We start from the raw sequence: 18,931 nt of genomic DNA, 5'->3' as shown, positions 1-18,931 counted from the left end.
GTCATGAGTTCTTTAACTAATCACTATAGGAGAAGCATCTTGTCCCTGTATTTGTTTCCCAGTGCAAAGTGTGCAGCCATATGTCCTTTAGGTAAAACAGGGAAAGCCTGGGACAGAGGGGTCATTGCAGCACAGCACTAAGGGCCAGAGTGCTTGGAGAATTTTATTTTTTTTTTTTTTCCAGCAGAGTTGTTCACAGGGGTGGGGAAGGAAATCTCCTGTTTGGCTGGAATCTGCAATGGTGGCATCTCCCAGAGAGGTCTGAGGAGATTTGGTGGTTAATCCTCTCTTCCATTTGGGTAGGGAACCTTTGCAGATGAGATGCCCTGTTGGCAGAGCAGTGAAAGAAAAATCTGCCCTGCTGCTGACAATGATTTGAGGGCTCCTGAAAAAAGCAGGAGCAGCAGCCTCTGGGGTTAAAAAGATGCTTCTTGCTTGGGGCCAGCCCTGATGTCTTCAGCCATCATCTGTATTCTCTGCTACTGTGCAGGCTACAGGGATCCCAGCACCTTGCCTGTGTATTAGGCCTTGGTGGGAAGTTTCTCACCATCTTCATCCCTTCTTATTGATTTTACCATAAAATCAACAGAGCTTCTCAGCCAACCTTATTTTCTGTTACAACAGTACAATGTTACGTGTGTGTTTCACATCATAACACACCCAGTTAGTCTTACAGGAATGAAATAGTTTGTTCTGGGCAAAGTCCAGCTGTGCAGGAAACAAGATAATTTAAAGTTGCGGAGTAGGAACAAGGAGAAAAAAATTCCCATCATGTTGACTCCTTCCTCATCCTCTACCGCAAGTCCTTTTACCTGTTTATCAGTTTTCCTTGATACTGGGTATTAGTTTGTTGTTTTACACAAACACACCCCTGAGATAAAACTGATTTATTAGGAGCTTTTACTGTGGAAAATTTTAGAGGTCAAAATATTAGTAACTACTTTCCCATTCCTCTCTGATTACACAAATCACTGGCGGGAAAATGATCATCATCGTCATTGAATCATCATAAAATGGTTTGAATTGGAGGGGATCTTAAAGATTATCTAGTTCCAACCCCCCTGCCATGGGCAGGGACACCTTCCACTAGACCAAGTTGCTCAAAGCCCCGTCCAGCCTGGCCTTGAACAATACCAGGAATGGGGCAGCTTCTTCTGGGCAACCTGTGCCAGGGCCTCCTCACCATCACAGGGAAGAATTTTTCCCCGATATCTTATCTAACCCTGCCCTCTGTCGGTGTGAAGCAATTCCACCTTGTCCTATCACCGCTCTAATCGGGAAGGTTTTCTGCAGGTGTTTGTGTCTTCTTTGCATGACATTAGGCTGATCCAGCGGTGCAGAGACTCCGCTTGTGCTGGGAGAAACACGCCTCTTTGGAGCAGCTCCAGCCCTTGATTTTCTCCGGAAAGGAAATGGAATATGCGTCTGTACTAACAGTTTTCCAGCACCGCTCCGTAAAAAGTAAACGGGAGCCCCAGGAGTGATGCAGTTTTTGGCACAGAGCCGAGTCTAAACGCGGTGTTTTGGGGTGTTTTGGGGTGTTTTTGGGCTCCGTTCTGCCCGCGGGGCGCCGGGCGCGGCCGGCAGGGGGCGCTGTGCCCCCGGCGCCGTTCCCGTTCTCCCGCCGGGCCTCGGGAAACCGGGAGAGTGCGGGGGGTTGGAATGATGGCACCGAAACACTGCTCCTGCTGCCGTTTGGATGCCAGCCCAATAGAGCAGCTCAGCTAAATTTTCAGGTGTTTTCTGAAGGGTTTTCTCCGAGGCGTTTACTCAGAGCCAGTGAAAACCAACTCTCTCCTGGTTACAGCCGCTGTGACTCGGGAAAAGCAGGACCCTGGCAGAAGTCTTGTACAGCAGGGACAAACTGATACCTCAGCTCGGCTGTCATATAGAAATGATTAGCAAACTTGAAAATAACTGAAAGAAATGGCTGTGGATCTGCATTTCCTTCCAGCCTGTTTCCAGGATATTCTGTAACCTCCAAGTCTAACTTTTGTTCTCCCAAAAGAATTTTGAGATAGGAACTTAATAGCTGTTGGTGCAATACCTATTTTAAACTTGTGGCCTAAATGCCTGACAAAGGAGTTTGAGTTTACCTTTTCTTTTGAAAACTGGTATAAAATCTTGGTCAGGCTCCCCATCTTACCTCTCCAAAATATTGTTTATGTGATATTCAACGTAATTTATGGTTTACAGCACATTTTGCACCAACTCTTCTGTTTCCCATAGAAAGAGTCAGGCTCTTTGTCCGACCTCTGAAAAGTTTGTGGGACTTGAATGTGAAAACAAATGAACTTCCAAGAACATCCGTATAAAAGCAGATGCCATGAACTTCCCTTTTTGTTTATTCCTTGTGAAGTCAGTGGCCCTGCTAACAGTCATCCAGATGCCTCCACGAAGTCAATGTTCTCACAGTGTAAACTAAATTCTTCCACTTATTGCCCAAGAAAATCATCTCCTTGGTTTGTGTCTCTGATGCAGTGGAGGTGCAGACACAGGGAGGGCACAGAGCCCTCCACCAGCGGGAGCCGCTGCAAGGAGAGGCTCTGAGAGCTGGGGTGGAGAAGGCTTGAGGGATTCTCAACCGTGTGTACAAACTCCTGATGAGGCCAGGGAGGGTAAATATGATGGAGCTAGGCTCCTCTCAGTGGTGCCCAATCAAAGCAACAGAGGACACAAGCAAGAAATTACATAAGAAAGAACTTTTTTCACTTCTTGGAAGATTCCCTGAGTTTCAGGCTGTGCTGGTGTGAAACACACCTTCTGTGCTCGTGGCATGGCAGGAAAGCAGAGCCAGTTGCTGGCCCTTCCCAGACTGGTGCACAGCACGTCCTTGAAGAACAGAAGTGGTTTTGTAAGTGGGCCCCTCCCTGGGTAGATGCCATAAAAATGCAGCAAAGGCTGTTGCTGTATTGCACTGCTTAGTTTTAAACATTTTAAACATTAATCACTTCATCCTGCATGTTAGGACTTACTAACTCTGAAAGAAATATTGGAATGGTGTGGAATACAGATCATCCACTTAAGACGTTAGAGGATATAATTTTATTTTACGTGAGTATTGTTTGAAATTTTTCATGGCAAGAGCTGGAAACGAGAGATATTTACTCTTGCAGTGTGTACCTGGAGAATATTCAATGCTTGTAGTAGACTTGGAATTTTACTGCTCTGGATCAATCCATAGAGGCACTACCCCCCCTAAGTTAAACTGGATTTAATATGGTGACTTCAGTTGCTGAAGTGCTGCAGTGTTAGTATGTGGTTCCACCACTCTGCCTGACTCCCTCCTGCCTGCCAAACCACCACTGTCACACTGGAGCAAAGGTCCTCTCTGCAAAGAAACCTGCTGGATGGTTCATTTCACTTGGTGTTTATTGACACAAGAATAAAACCAAAATATTTTTGATCCTGAGTCTGTCAAAGCATGTTAACTTTGCCATGGTAAGCCAAGATACTGAGTCTTGACTCCTGCACAGCGTCACAGGAATCACCTTTCTTGCTGCTGTGTACTGCCACAGCTGAGGGTAAAATGCCATTGGAGCACATTCCCTACCAGTAGAATTCATATCCGACCAAAGCACTGTACTCTGAAATCCTACATTTGCATTATGTTTCCATTCTTGGGGATGGTTCTTATGTTTCCAGCATTAATTTAAAAAAAAAAAAAAAACAACAGGGGAAGGCAGACTGTATGTAGCTAATGGTACTTCTAAGTGTACAAAACTTGCTAAGTCATAGCTCTTAGAGGTAAGATCAATTTGGAATTAATGGGATGTAGAACTAGTGCAACACAGAAAAGTGAAGAATATAAATAAATGAATTAATATATGTAAACACTTTGGACTGTTTCTTTGCATTTTTTGTTTCACTTCTTGAAAGCTGTTTCAGTTTTCCAGGAATCTTCTCCAGAGTCATGTTTCCTCTTTTCAAGGACCTGTCTTGGAGAACTAGGTCGAGCTTCTGTCACAATATGTGCCACCAATTGCAGCTTCTCTTGGCTTTCACCACTGTGTTTGCAGCATAACATTTGCAGAAAACCATGAAAAAAAGGTCTTGATAACTTTACAACTTGTCCTTTATTTTCATTGTGGACTGGACAGTCCACATTGGTAAGGTTTTCATTTTTTCTGTTCTAATCTAAGAAAACAAGAGGTGATACCAGTAATTGTTGGGGAATATGACCCTGACTATATTCAGAAAAAGAGTCTCTAGAGCCTGCAGCCAGAAATGGAGAATTGTGTGATAATCATTCGAACACCTCAATGTGCGTCTTGAAAGTAAGCTAGAATGTGAAAATGGGCTGACAGAGGTAGTTTGCTTCTGTGTTCAGTTCAGATGATTCTACATCTTTTGCATTGGTATAAAAGAATAGCACAATCATTCCATTATAAACACCAGAACAAGCTGGACCCAACAGAGTAGATGGCTGAAAGAATGCGAAAGGAGAAAATGCAGCTTAGAATGACTTGGTTATCTTTGTCTGTAAGAAGGGTAAATTTTCTAATAATTTCTAATACATCCCCCCTGCTTTTGACCTTTGTAACAAGGCCATTTGCATCACAGATTGATCCTGAAGTGAGGACCCTGAGCTTATGTAACTGCATGAAAGGTGACCTGTTCCTCTGCAGTGACACTCGAGTTGCAACAGGAGCGGGGCACCTGAGCACTGTCTTGGGAAGCATCATGGAAGGCAGAGTTTGTGGGGTGATGGGAGAGAAAGAGGGGGAAAGTGATGTGTGTTGTGCAGAAGGAGCAGGAAGTTTGGGCCGCAGGACATTCCGCCTGCGCCGCTACCCCGCAATCGTTGGGCGTGTCCACAGGGTTCCGGACCTGGCAACGCGTACGCTGAGCTCCCTGACACTTGGAGAGCTCACCTGGTGGTGTCAGGTTCCTGCTGCAACTCTGCAGCAGGCTGTGCTCCAACAGGGATCACCAGCAGCTGAAAAGACATCTGGACATCTGCATTTTCCACTGCTAGGAAGAAGCAATGAAGCAAGTTGAGCAGTTGTGGGTTTTCTGTCTCCTGCTGGATTTTTTAATTTTATTTAACACTACAGAGGCAATGTCTGTGATGGCCTCTGTAAGTTTGTTCTATTTCAACAGCACCAGCAACAGGACTGTGTTTGAGCGCTGTGAATGTGGCCTGTATGGCTTCAATTCTCCTCGACTCAGTGCCCAGGGGCTTGTGAGCATTCCAACATCTGGGAATCATCAAGCCTGTGACAAAAATACTGAGTTCACTGTCACGAGCGAGCCGTGGATAGCACTGATCGAAAGAGGCAATTGCAATTTTACTGAAAAAATTCAGGTGGCAACCAGAAAGGGCGCAACAGCAGCAGTGATCTACAATTCACAGGGCAAAGGCAACCACCCCCTCGTGATGTTGCATCCTGGTGAGTAAAAGGGTGTGAAGAGCTGAAATGTGTCCATTTCTTTCTCTGCAGTTGGGTTCAGGACAGCACAGCTGGGCTCTGAGGAAACAGGGGTGTTTGTGGGTGATGGTTGCTCTCATCCAGAAATGCAATGGGGAAAACAATGTATTATGCAATTTGAGCCTTGACTTGAGTGCTTAGTAAGAAAGACCCTGCTGTTAAGTTCTGAGCTTGGTGCAGTGTAGCCAAAGGGTTGAGTCTCTGAAGTTAGCACTGCTTTTCACTTGCAAATTATTTTAGAGAGTGATGTAGAGAAAGCCTTGGTGTCTGCTTTGAAGACACCGGTTTATTTTTCGAGGTTAGTGGACACAAATGAACCTACAAGTGTCTGCAGCATAGGTATGTGCTTTGCAAGCTAGATCTTGCCTTTTTTTTTTCTACATTGTTCTAATTCTGAATAGTGCCTAAGCTCAGTCACAAGCTACATTTTCGTATCTTAATTTTGTTTTCAGATGGCTTAAAAACCTGGGATACTTTAGTGCACACCTAGTCTTCCTACTCTGGAGCAAGTCATCTGACCAAGCCCCGTCCATGAAAACACCTGGGCTAAACATCCCTTTGGAGGCATTTGAGGCTGAGCAGATTGGCTGCTGTTGATTGCATAAAGCTTGGTTATATTTTCAGGGGGGTGTTAAGTTCTTCGCTGCTCTTACATGGAACAGGTTTCAAAACAAAACCACATCTCTCTGCTTGCTTATAGATTTACTTCTGATTATACCTAGAGCTGTTACTTTTGAAATAAGTTTTCTACTTAAATGTGGAATGAGCAAATGAGAGGTTTGTTTAGGTTAGGACAAAAAGGTTCGCTTAGTAAGCTTTGTGTATTTAGCAGTATTGATCTTGAGCAAATTGCTTCATCTGCTCTTCATTACCTGCTCTGCACGCTGCTATTGCAGTAGCAAAACCAAACCAATCTCCCTGGGCTACTGAGCTTCCAAAACCGGTAGCTGCTGTGCTGGAGGGGGTGGACGCTGGTGGACAGGGTTGATTTTGAAGTGGAGCGGGCTGGTTCCGAAGCCCCACCCCTAGGGAGGCCTTCAAACCTGAGCTGGGTTTGACTGTGTAACGCTCAGTGTGATGCTCTTAGCACAGGGCAAGGGATGAGAAATGGGCAGTGCGGGTGGACAGCAAGTTCCTGGTTATCAACCACATGGATTCAGACTTATCCCAAAGCCTGGTGGAAAAACTAAGCAGTTCAACTAAGGGTTGAGCTCTGTGTTTACGCTAATTAATTTGGCAATTGCATAGGCAGCAGCTGATCTTGTGCCATGCAATCACTGCCCAGGAATATTCCTTTCTCAATGATGAAGTCCCACCCAAAGTCCCAGCCTGCACATAGTAACATGTGGCTGCATGGGGATGTGTTTGAGCAGCTCCTGGGGCTAGGGGCAATTCCTGCAGAGCAGCTGATAGGAACAGAGCCTCTCAGTCAGAAGAGTGGCTCTGTGGAGAAGAGGAGCTTGAAATGTTCTTTCTCCTATTATTTTCCTTTGTTGCCTCAAATTCCCTGGCAGGGCTCTACAGCCTGTCACGCTCATGGTTGCAGTGACTGCCAGCACTCTGACCTCACTGCCTGATGTGCGACAACCTGGCAAAAACGTGTATGTGCCAGAGCAAGGGACTGGTGCCTGCAAACTGGCTGCCCTAGAAATAACTGCAAGGCCCTGGAGAAACAGGACTTCTAGTTGTGAGCTCCATATATCAAATAATAATTAACCACGCAAACACAACTAGTACATAAATAGAAAAAGGGGTTGTTGGCTGAAGTGACAGGTTTATAGCATCTGTTGAATGACAGGGGCACCAATGGCCGGTGAGTGAACAGTGCTAACTCAGTACTCCACAAGCCAGCTCCCCGGCAGGACTGACATGGCTCGCTGTGGGATGTTCAGCAAACATGAACTCGGCGGCGGGAAGTGGCTGTTTCTCGGCCGGGCACCACATGCTGGTGCCTCTGTGCCTGTGGGGCGTCAGGGGTTCGCCCGTTCCAGGGGTCCCCACAGCCAGCCCCCGGTGCTCCGTGGGCTGTGGGCACTGGTGCGGGCTGGGTGAGGAGACTGCTGTGCCGGGTGGTGAAGGAGGGGGTGAGCCCCCCTTCCTGAGAGGCACGCGGGGGGTCAGCCATCACCCCGAGAGGCGATGTCAGCAGGAACCATCACTTGTCAGAGGTGACCCGGGTGGGTGACCCTCCGCGTCCCCCCGGGAAAAACGTGTTGGTGACGCACTGCCCCGGGAGGGGATCCGGCGAGGGGGACGCCTGGATGCGCACCCCGCTCACCCCCGTCGGGGCCGCAGCGCTCGGGGGTCTCCGTTCCGGCGGGGGTCGCGGCGGGGCCGGGGGTTCCCTGCGGGGCCGCGGCGGCGGGCGGTGCGGTGCGGGGGGCGGGCCGCGGCGGGGGCGGCCCCGCTCCTCCCCCGGCAGCCGCGGCGGCGGCTTTAGGCGGCGGCGCGGCCGGGCCGGGCCGTGCGGGGATGCCGTCGGGGGCCGCGCTGCTGGCGCTGGCCGCGCTGCTTTGTGCCGTCCCGCCGCCCGGTCCCCGCGGGGCGGCGGCGGCCGCGGCCTGGACCGCCTGGCTGAACGTGTCGTGGGAGAGCGGCGCGGACCGCAACCGGAGCGGGTGGGAGGCGGGCGAGAGCGGCCTGTACGGGCTGGACTCGCCGCTGCAGTCGGCCGAGGGGCTGCTGGTGCTGCCCGACAGCCCCGACGCCTTCAACGCCTGCAACGCGCTCACCAACTTCAGCGGGGCCCCCCCGCCCGGCGGCGGCTCCCCGGGCTGGCTCGCCCTCATCCAGCGCGGCGGCGGCTGCTCCTTCGCCGACAAGATCCGCCTGGCCGCGGAGCGCGGCGCCGCCGCCGCCGTCATCTACAACTACCGCGGCACCGGCAACGAGGTGCTGCCCATGTCCCACCACGGTGAGCGCCGGGGGCGGGCGGGCTGGGGCACAGAGGGGTCCCCGCGCTGGGAGCGGTGCGGGAACGGGGCACTGCCCGGGCTCGGCCCCCGCCGCACATCCTAGCGCGGCTCCTCAGTAAGTGCCGGGAATGTCCCAGCCTCTCCCGCACCGGGGGAGCTTCTGGCCGGTGCTGTTCCGTGCGCTGTGGCTGCTGTTGGTTTTCCTCTGATTAATGAGTAACCATTCGCGAAAGCTGCGGCGGGGGCTGGGGCTGAGGGCGAGCGGGCTCTCCCCGAGCGCTCTGGCCGGGCCGGGCCCGGGCTGTAGGTGTGCGGGGCTGGCGATGTCTCCACTTGGTTTGGGTTTCTGGCCTGAGCCGGTATCCGCCAGCAGTGGTGGATGCTGAGGTTTTTAAAGCCTGTTAAGTGTGTGGAGTTGATTTGGGCCGTGAAATAGGCTGGGTTTCCATGCTCAGACACCATTTCTCCCTATGCCTCCACTAACCAGCTCAGAAAGAGATGGAGCACGAGACTCTTCTGTAGGTAACTTTTCAGCAGTAAAGTTCCACTTGCAGTGGAAGAAGCTGAATCCCTTTAAAGATTATTTTGCAGTTTAGAGACGCTGATGACAGAGCCCCTCTTCTCTTGCTGTAGAAAGTCTCCTACTTGCCAGAAGTGTTTTGGTTTTTTTCTCTGACCTGCCCATCTCTCAAATGAAGAATGAGATTTGACTGTGTTTAGGCTAATGTAACCTGCAGCATTAGGCTGAAGGCTGTGTAAATGCCTTCTGGTGACAGGCTGAGCAGGGTGAGTGGCTTTGGTGGCTCTGTCCAGCTGTTGGACAGATGTGCACACACCTGCTGGGCATGTTGGAATTCTGTGAAGTGGTGCTGTTTTGGAAAGCCACGTCTTCTGGAGTGAAATAAAACAGTGAAAAAAGAAAACGGTGCGTCTTCAAACTTTGAGTGGTTAAAAAAATAGTTATATCCTTGCAGGACCCCTCTTAGAAGGGGTGGAGAGGATTTCTGTCTGTTAGCTATGAAGGCAAGTGTTCTGGTGAGACAAGGAAACAGTAGCTGCCTCTGGATTTTCACTGTGTGCAATCTTAATGAACTGTAGGACTGTTGGTACTCTGCTTTAAGAATTCAAAACATACAGTCTGGACAGGCCTTTCTGAGGCAGAGCTTTCTTATGTAATCAAATCATCAGCTGACAAATGTTATTGAGATCTGGCTATTGCTGGGTGAATTCCTCCTGCTGAACTGACGAGAGCATCCCTGCCTTGAGCCCTGTTCACTGTGTGCCTGCCTAATCCTGCAGCTCTTGGAGGAGCTCCCTTGGCACTGGTGGCTTGGGTAGGTCACTGCTGAACCTGTTATTGAGGGGAAGGGCTATGTGCTCCTGCCCTCTCCTCCATCCTGGCTGCTGGGAGACTTAAAGCATCTTAACCTTGCCAGGAGCTGCCTCTTGAAATAAGCCATGTGCTCTCTGCAGGGTCTGCTCCAAGAAGAGCTCCCTCCTTTTCCTGTGCTGTCCTTAAGCTTTCTGCTGAGACATTTATGTCAGAGTGGCTCTAGCTGTCCTGATTATCCTGTGTGATGGGTTACTGGCTTGAGGGCATGTTGAAACTTCCCAGCTGAACTGCAGACAAATAGGACAGGGACTGCTTGGAGAAGACAGCTTCTGTCAAACCACATATTTAATCTGTGTGACTCCTCCTTGCCATGTCCTAGCACAATTACTGGGCTAAGCTTGTTGCTGCTGTTGCTTGTCCTTGTTTTAGTCCCTCACTTTCTTTCCTGTTCCAGCCTCCCTTCTTCTCTGGGCTTGAGTTCTTCCTCTAGCACCACGTTTGTCTGTGAGTCCCTGTTCTTGCCTCTTCCCACAGCAGTGCTCTTCCTTCTGCTGACGGGGCTTTGGTGACATGCTGTGCTTGGGCCAGTCCTGCCTTCTGCTCCTTCTGGGAGCCAGTGCTCTCCAGCCAAACTTGACAAACATTGCAGGCTTTGAACACAGCCCAGCTGAGGTGAAGCAAGGTACAAGTCACCAGCCTCACTGAGTTTGCCAAGTGCAGGATACTGCTTGTGTAATGCTGATGAGGTCAGCCTACAGCACTGCACCTCAAACTTAGGAGGTGAGAGCTGGTCATACTCTCTTTGCTGAACTGTGCTTTGGAATGGGTCTCCTGGCCTCTGTTGGTGGCACTGGATGCCCCAACTCTTCTGGAGGCAGCGTTGAAGGTGGCCCTGCTCATAAAGAACAGTTTTTGTGCAAGTACAGCTCCCGCCGTGGCTGTAACGGCTGTAGCTGTGCTAACGGTGACTTCACAGTCTGAGTTTCCTCATTGGCTTCATTTCTGCTCTAACTGGGGCTATCATATGCCATCAAGTGAAACCAGACAAAGCCAAGCACTTCCTCCAAGCTGAGGCAATGGGAAGTAGTGGGGAGATGTCTTTGCTGGGGCAAAAGCCTCAGAGCTTTGACATGCCTGGGGTAGCATCTCCTACTGCCAGCAGTGCTGAGGGCAGGAGCTGTTATCTGCCTGGCAGAGAAGGAAGATCTCCTTCTCTGATAAAATATTATGGGGCTTTGATAAAATATATGGCACAACATGCTTTTCTTCACAGAACCTTGGTAGCAACAAAACATGAAGTTAGTAAGAGAACCTTATCTGAAAGTGCTATGTATGTTTTTCTAGGGCTGTCAAACTTGGCTTTTGAAGCAACTTTATTGTTTAGACTTAAATGGGCCTGTATTTGAAGCAGTGTTTGTCCTACTCATCCTGCTTCCAGAGAATTTTTTCTTATCATGTTTGGTCTGATGAATTCCTTATTGCTCGTATCAGTGCTCTGATATAACCTTTTGGCTTGCCAATTTAAAAACAAACAAACAAACAAAAAACCAACCCCCCCCCAAAAAACCCCCCAAACACACACACACACACACACACACACACACACACACAAAAACAACAAAGAAACCCCCCAAAAACAAAAACCCCAAAACCAAAGAAAACCCCAACTAAACAACAAAAACAACCCAACAAAACAATCCACCCTGACAATAAAAACAACGGAACACAATAAATAGCCAAATCAGATATGATCAAGTCCTGCCTAATCATCTTTAACATGTAGAATGCCAAGAATTTCATGGAGTCCAAAGTAACATTTACTTTGTGCTTTTATAAGCGCAAACCTGTATCAATTAGCAAACTTGAGTTTTAATTGTGGGTAGTTTAAGGAGATGGTACCGCTCTGTGGCAGGCTGAGCAAGGTTTCAAAGTACAGTTCTGTGTGCTCATAACTGCACCTCTCTGTAATCTCTATTGACCTTCTGAAAAAGACATTTGATTGGAGAAAACCAGCAACATGTGGGGGAAAAAGTGCAGGGCAAGAGTTGATTTGTTTTAAAGGTGGACCTTGCCTTAAGGTAGAACCAGGCTGTTAGGTGGCTTGGGGGTGTGGTAGTACCCATGGAAAGCATTCTTTGGTGTTCATTATGTCCCTGCAGCTGGTGGAGAAGGATTCCTTGCAGGTCAGAAAGCAACTGTGAAAATTTTCTTTGGTTTCTTTCTTGTGGTATAACTCTAGACTTGAGAAGCACATCACCTGATCTGAAGAAGGCTTATTCTGGGGGAACACAGCTAAATAATTCTGGCTAGCAGTAAAAGCATGTCTCAGGCTAACAAGATCTGGTTCAAGTGTAAACTTGCATCAGTGGGTGAAAGGGGAAGGAAAGGTTAAATATGTAGCACAGCCACTTAACTTGTTCTGCAGGAATTTCACTGAGGTAAAGGCTTATCTCCATATGCTTAGAGAAAACAGTGTATGGCAAAAGTGTCTAATTGTGCTCTGCTCCAACTTCGTATGAGGTGTGATCTTCAGAAACAAGCTAAAACTTCTTCATGGTATTAAAAGGCTGATGTGAGCTGTAAAATTGTTAAAGATTGAGACAGAATTGTAATCCCAAGGCAGGCTGTGCTGAGGCTTTGTAAGCATTCTGTAAACAACTAGAGTACCTCTCCTTTGCAGTGAGTGAAGAATTGTGCTGAGGACATCTGAGGTGAGGAATGAGCATGCAAGGTCTAATTGATGACACTTGCTCTCTCATGTTACCTGGCCATGGCCAGGTGAGACTGCAGATTATTTAGCCCTTCCTACCAGCACTCCTTTTTGAGAAGGACCTTGCATGCATCTGCTGTGCCTCAATGGTATTTGCAGTCCATAGTGTCTGGAGTTTGTAGCTCTTTGCATCTGAGAATTAACTCTTCCATTTGTATGTGCTGCAAATTTGTCTTTATGTGCTCAGTTTGGTTCTCCTGGCTGCCTGGTTTAGGGTAAATTAATGTCACAGCTGTAGTGGCATTCAGACAACCAGCCCTGGTACGTGGGTCTCTGGCTGATCTCCCCACCTGCAGGGTAAGGTGGGGTGTGACAGTGAGTTGGGGCTGCCCACAGCACCAAGGTCTGTGAGCAAGCAGGAGAGGCACTGAGAAGCTGGATAGACTAACTAGTGCTATTGACAACTTCTGATCCCTGCCACTGCTCTTTGTGATATAATTTAGGTACCTCTGTGCCATGGAAAACCGCAGGAAAAGGCATCACCCTTTAGATAGCCTGAAATAGGTCTGTGAAGTGCCCTTGCTCTTTGGGTTTACTGGGCTGTTGAAATGTGAAAGGATGAATTAAAATCCTAAGTGACAGCTGTGGTAGCAGAGGCTTCATTGTGTGGGACATCATGTCCTTAAAACAATGACAGTGCTTGTTTGCCTCCAGTCCTGAATGTGCTGGTGAGCACACAGTGATCAGCTCAGCACGGTTCCCCACTGTATCCAGTGTGAGCTGTCATCTTTCCACAGACAGATGCCTTCTGGCTTACACTGTGCTGACTTACATCATTTTACCATTAGCTTTCTCAAACTCACTTGTTCCCAGTGAGCACTTAGCTGCCACCAGCATGTGGAGAGCAAGGGATATTTAGCGGTGAGCTCAGTCTCGTTCAAAGAGGGTGAGCAATGTATTTACTAAATCAAAACTGCTGAAAGCTGTTGAGTAAATTCAGTGAAGAAGTTTCATTAGGGAATGTTGCTCTCTGTTTCTCCAGGGGATATTAGATGTTGTTTGCTAGATTGAAAGGTGATACTTTACTCTTGCGAGTGCCACTGACCAAAGAGCACGTGAAGAGAGCCATCCTACAGGTCTCATTAATCTCTGTGCCCTTAATAAGTGTTACTGTTTTGGATGCTGTTTTAAATGATGATTTCATGTTATAAATGTTCTAAGATTTAGGGCCTGAGAGCATTTACATAGGTATTAAAGGCTCAGAAAGGGGAGGGGGGGGGGAAGAAAAAGGCTGGTAATTGTTGGATTCACTCGACAAATAATAACACTGTCTAAACTAAATAGAGTGCAGGTTTGTTTCCACCTCCAGTATCCCCTGTGGACCAATGGAAACTCACATCATGTAAAACTACCTTTGGTCTTGATGTGCTCCTTCAGACACTGAGCCTGTTTGGTAAAGTTTCCCCTCACTTCCTAGTGTGGAAATCTTCCTTCTCCACAGAAACGTTTGGCCCATCTGGAGGCCATCCTCTCCGAGGAGTCTCCTTAGGCTAACATGTTAGTCCCATTAATAAATGCTGTGTTGGTGAGGAGCATGTGGTGGCATGTTCCTCCAGGCAAAGACCACTGTGGGCATGAACTCTCCAGAGCAGGGTTCCTTTTCTGCAACACTAACACCAGTTATCAGGGAATTTCTCTTCTTCCCTTTCTTCTAATCTCACTGTGCTGTCCTTACTCTTCTAAGGCTCTGCCTCATATTTAAATTTCTGTAATGGTCCTCTCCCCCTTTTTAAAAATTTAGTTTCTTTTTAAGACCTTGCCTTTCATTCCTGAGTATTCCTGCCACCTTTTAACACTTTTTCGTGTGTCTTGCTGTCTTGTTCACCGTATTCATCCGTGACATGGATGAAGGGACAGCACATGCCCTGAGCAATTTTGCTGATGATACAGAATTGGGATGAGTGGATGGTACACCAGAAGTCTGTGCTGCTATTCAGTGAGGCCTGGGCAGGCTGGAGAGCTGGGTGGAGAAGGTTCAACACGGGTCCTGCACCTAGGGAGAAATAACCCCAGGCACCAGTACAGTCTGGGGGCTGACCTGCTGGAGAGCGGCTCTGTGGAGAAGGCCCTGGGGGTCCTGGTGGACAACAAACTCTGTATGAGCCACTTGTGCCAAGAAGGCCAAAGGTATCTTAGGGTGCATTAGGAAAAGCACCTGGACTGAGCCCAGGGAAGGGCTATGAAGATGATGAGGGACTGGAGTATTTCTCCTGTGAGGAAAGCTGTGGGAGCTGGGCCTGTTCAGCCTGGAGAACACTAAGGGACCTCATCAATAAAATATGTTTTATTATCAGCAAAAAATATGTTAAGAGTGGGTGTCAAGAGGATGGGACCAAAGTCTCTTCAGTGGTGCCCAGTGACAGAACAAGGGGTAACAGGCACAAACTGAAACACAGAAAGTTCCACCTGAATAGGAGGAAAAACTTTACCGTGAGGGTGACAGCACTGGAACAGGCTGCCCAGAGAGGTTGTGGAGTCTCTCTCACTGGAGATATTCAAAAGTTGTCTGGATGTGATCCTGTGCAACCTGTTCTGGGTGAACCTGCTTTAGCAGGGGGGTTGGACTAGATGATTTCCAGAGGTTGTTTCCCACCCCAGCCATTCCATGATTTTGTGTGAATGTTTACCTCTGGGAGCTGAAAGGCTTTGTGTGTTGAGGAGGAAGAGATCAGGCATAGTGCCATCTGTCAAGTAAAGCAAGCTGAAAGTAGATTTAATTAAGCCTAGGAGATAGTGTGAGGAAGAAGACAGTTCAATCAAAAAGCTGAGGTCACAAGGGGCTGTTACTTTAAATAACTGCAAAATAGCCTGGAAGTGAGCAATTCTTTTATCTTGGTGCTAGGTAATGTTTGGAGTGGAGAACAGGCAGAGCAGGGGAAGGAGAAGGGACAAGCCTATGAACATGTCAGCTTATCCAGGCTTAAGTTGTTCCTGAACTATGAGTTCAGTCACCCTCCCCTCTTGCAAAGGGGAGAGCTTATTGCAGGACAATAAAGGCGTTTCCTCTGACAGTGTCTGCGATGGAGGATGATTGTGGGGATGGGCACATTCCTGATGAGATTTTGCCTTATGCGTCTGGATGAGAGCAGTCAGCACCCTTTTTTGTCCACAGTGCACCATGGATGAGAGCAGAGCTGGCCTGCAGGCTCTGGTTTCCTAGTGTCTGAGGCCAGGGAGAGCCCTCGTGTCCCTGGAGTGGTGTAGTGCTGAGACATGATGGCTTCTGTGTGCAGTGCTCGCCTGTCACCTGAGGTGAATTACGTCACGTCAGTAATACCAGATCAGTCTGTGTACAATGGTAGTTTATTTTCCTTCCTACTGTAACAGATAACATTAAGCTTGTACAGGCCTGTTCGATAACCACCAGAAATCCCAGTACAGTGAGATAAGCAATATTTAAGATGTCTTTTTCTTTTCTTTTTTTTTTTTTTTTTAAACCTGAAGCCAGTATATCAGATACTCCTCTTACATGCCTGAGGAGTCAGGTGTGCTGATCTGGTGGGAAATGCTTGGAGTGTCAACTGACAGTGTCTTTCATGTTAAAGTACAGGAGATGGCTTGATCTCCTAATGCCTTTCTGCTGATGCTGGAGTTGGAGGGGTACCAGGGGAATACCTCTACCTCTTTGACTAAGGCTGATGACACAGCTAGTGCTGATTTTGTGTGCTGAAAGTACCATATCATGTAGATAAAAGCAAAGATACAGCCATCAAGTTCAGAGTTTGTATTTAATCTCTTGAAAGAGCCTTCAGATATTGATTCTGCTCTGGTTAAGGAGAGCCTGACCTTTCTTTGAGAATTCAAACTCCAAAGTCTGCTTTTTGCTTTTTTTTTTGCCTTTTTTTTTTTTTTTTTGTATGTGAACATTCAAAATCAGAAGTAATTTCTTCCATTCTGCACTTTCTGAGTGAGTGGCTCACATGGTGGTCAGCTGGGGCTGTTGAAATGGATTGCAGGTTCCACAGGACCAAGGGCTGTGTGGGGGTATTCCTGAGTGAAGTGTTGGGGTGAGCTGCTTTGGTTCTGGGGAGAAACAACACAGCTGTACCACGGCAGAGGCGCAGGTTGCACAGGCACTCTCTGGACAAAGTGAAAGAAACTTAATTTCACTCTACTTAAAGATGATACAAAACTTTGGAATTTCAGAAAGGAGGGGGAAAATTACAGAATCAAAAATGTTGGAGTTTGTGTATGGCATGCTAGCTTTTCCTTGTTCTGAAATAACTTGCCTACTTATCATCTTTTATACCTTATTTCTTAAAAATGCCCTCAGGATTGTTGCCTTCCTCACATGTTTTCACCCAATGGTGTTGCAGCTTGGTCTGCTCCCAAAGAGGAAAAGGTCCCCTAACAATATTACATCCTGTTCATGGTAAATGGTGATAGAGACATTGTAGGGGTTTGGCTTTTGCTATCCAAGAAAAGAACAGTCTATGGAATTTGCCCAAAGCTACACTGAGGCCTTTAAACCAAAATGAAGGGGTCTTTCATGTCTTAATTGAAGCGGAATTTGCTTGGTTTAAACACTGCAAAATGGTTCCAATGCCTGAACAAGCTGAGAAACTACTTTTGAGTGGGGGTAGAGGAGCTGACTTAGGGCTGGAGTCCTTGAGTTGTCTTTGGTCAGGGGATTGTTTGGCCCTGAGATCTGAACCTTGCCTTGATGTACCAGCAGGTACCTCCTGCAAAACTCCAAATCTACAGAGGCAGGCTGGGTTTCTCTAAAGACTTGAATAACTTACCCTCTCCAGTTTCACAGGGAATGAGAAAGGAAAGAGGCTGGGAAATGTTTAACTAAACAGGTCTTGCTTCTGTTTAGCAGTGAGCCCATTATTAGCCAAACAGGCAGCAGCTTAATTTCACCTTCTAGTGTCCTTTAAAAACTGTTAGAGAACCTTTACCTGAACCACAAAAGCTGACAACACCTGGATGATGAGCTTGGGTTTCTGTGAGGTTTTTGCCATGCACAACTAACTGACTTTTCTTTTGCTTTGCTGCAGTCTGGAGGGTTAGAAAGCTGACAGTTGAGGGCAGCTGCCGTGCTTGGGACACCTGTGCAGATGTCCCCTCAAATACCTTGTTTCCAGTGTGATGCTCGAGTCTCTGTCCAGGTCATTGTTTCAAGGCCACCGTAACACGTTTCAGTACCTGTCAAGGTGGGACCCATCCAGCAGCTCAGGGAGTGTTGGGTGGGAGTGATCCTAATGCTTTTATTCTAGAAGCACAGCAGTTGTCCTAAACGTGGTGCTGATGGAAATGGTCACTCTTCTGCCCTTGTTGAAACAGTGTCAAAGCCACCAGCTGGTGCTTGCATGTGCTTATCTAAAGCAGAGCTGAAATTGCAAGAGAAATCTCTGGGGGTGAAAAGAGTGAGGAGGAATTAAAGCTGTCATCTAAAGACATCTTTGTGAACTGATCAGCTTGAGACTTAAATGGAAGATGTTTTTTTCTTTAAGGGTAAAACTCATCCACAGCAGATGGCTTAGTAGCTGGAGTGGTTTTGCAGGCTGATGGTGATGTTTCATTAACAGGAGTCCCCACGCTGCGTCTTGTGTTGTGCATAACCACAAGCTATATTTGCTGTGAGATGTGCAGAAGCGAAGGGACATAAGGCAGAACAAGCCTTTTTTCCTTTTTTTGGTAGGCTTTTTATTTTCTCATTGTTATAGCCTGATCTTTCACACTTTCTTCCATGCTTATGAAAGCATGTCTCAGCATCTGACTTGACCCATGCTTAATTCTTTGCTTGCTCCTAACACCTGACTCCGACTCATTTTCTAACTGATGTATAACCCCTAGTTCATCTTAAAGGACAGTAGTTGCAGGTTGGCTGGTTTTTATTTTTTAAATTACTTTTTCCTCTTTTCTGTGTGATGTCCTCATTAAAGTTTAGTCCCACTAAGGAGGGTTGCTTGCCATGCTGGGTCACAGACATTATGTGAACAAGCTGGAAAACTAATGAGCACTTTCTCCAATGACAGCCTTTGTGATTTAGCACCAATTCTAGTTTTTTGGTATCTGAAAGTTGGGTAAGGTTTCTCTTAGCAGAGGGACAAACAATTGGTCTCCCCATAAAAGTGTTTGGCTGGGAGGTTAGCTAAAAATAGCACTTCTGGAACAGTCTTTTGTTCCTCCACCATGCAATGTCTATTATGAATGTTGTGCAGGTGATGGTTTAATGCAGCAGAACTCCTGATCAGCCAGTTTTCAAATCTATTTTTCTTGTATTTAGTTTAGAGAGATACCAGTGATAATTTACTCATCTCCCTTTCTCCCCGTTTTTTTTTTGTTTGTTTGTTTGTTTTTTATCTTTACCTCTTAAGAGCTTCTCTGTTACATTGGGACTGTCTGAAGTTCCTGCAAATGGTATCAAATGTCCTCAAGCCCTTGCATGTCACTAAAAGGAAAGCAGTTTCTTCTGGTCTGTACTTGGGGACTGGAGTTGGTTGAAATTTCTTCCTACCATAAAACTTTTTGTTTC

General features: G+C 47.3%; 1 protein-coding gene across 3 annotated transcripts in view; it reads left to right on the top strand.

Annotated features, from left to right (window-relative positions):
- RNF128 (ring finger protein 128) overlaps positions 1-18,931 on the top strand; it is a 33,725-nt gene that overhangs the window by 2,112 nt on the left and 12,682 nt on the right. The window contains exon 1 of one of the 3 annotated variants that reach the window (XM_064669805.1): positions 4,846-5,393. The exons of 1 other annotated variant lie outside the window; for it this stretch is intronic. In XM_064669805.1, coding sequence (XP_064525875.1) covers positions 4,988-5,393 — 406 coding nt within the window. In that variant the 5' untranslated portion in view covers positions 4,846-4,987. Of the gene's footprint in view, positions 1-4,845; positions 5,394-7,884; positions 8,347-18,931 lie in introns of those variants that run through there. One more of the 3 variants, XM_064669804.1, reaches the window with a different exon arrangement.

Source organism: Pseudopipra pipra, chromosome 13 (genome assembly GCF_036250125.1).
Source record: "Pseudopipra pipra isolate bDixPip1 chromosome 13, bDixPip1.hap1, whole genome shotgun sequence".
NCBI lineage: Eukaryota > Metazoa > Chordata > Aves > Passeriformes > Pipridae > Pseudopipra > Pseudopipra pipra.
This window is presented reverse-complemented; position numbering and strand designations above follow the sequence as displayed.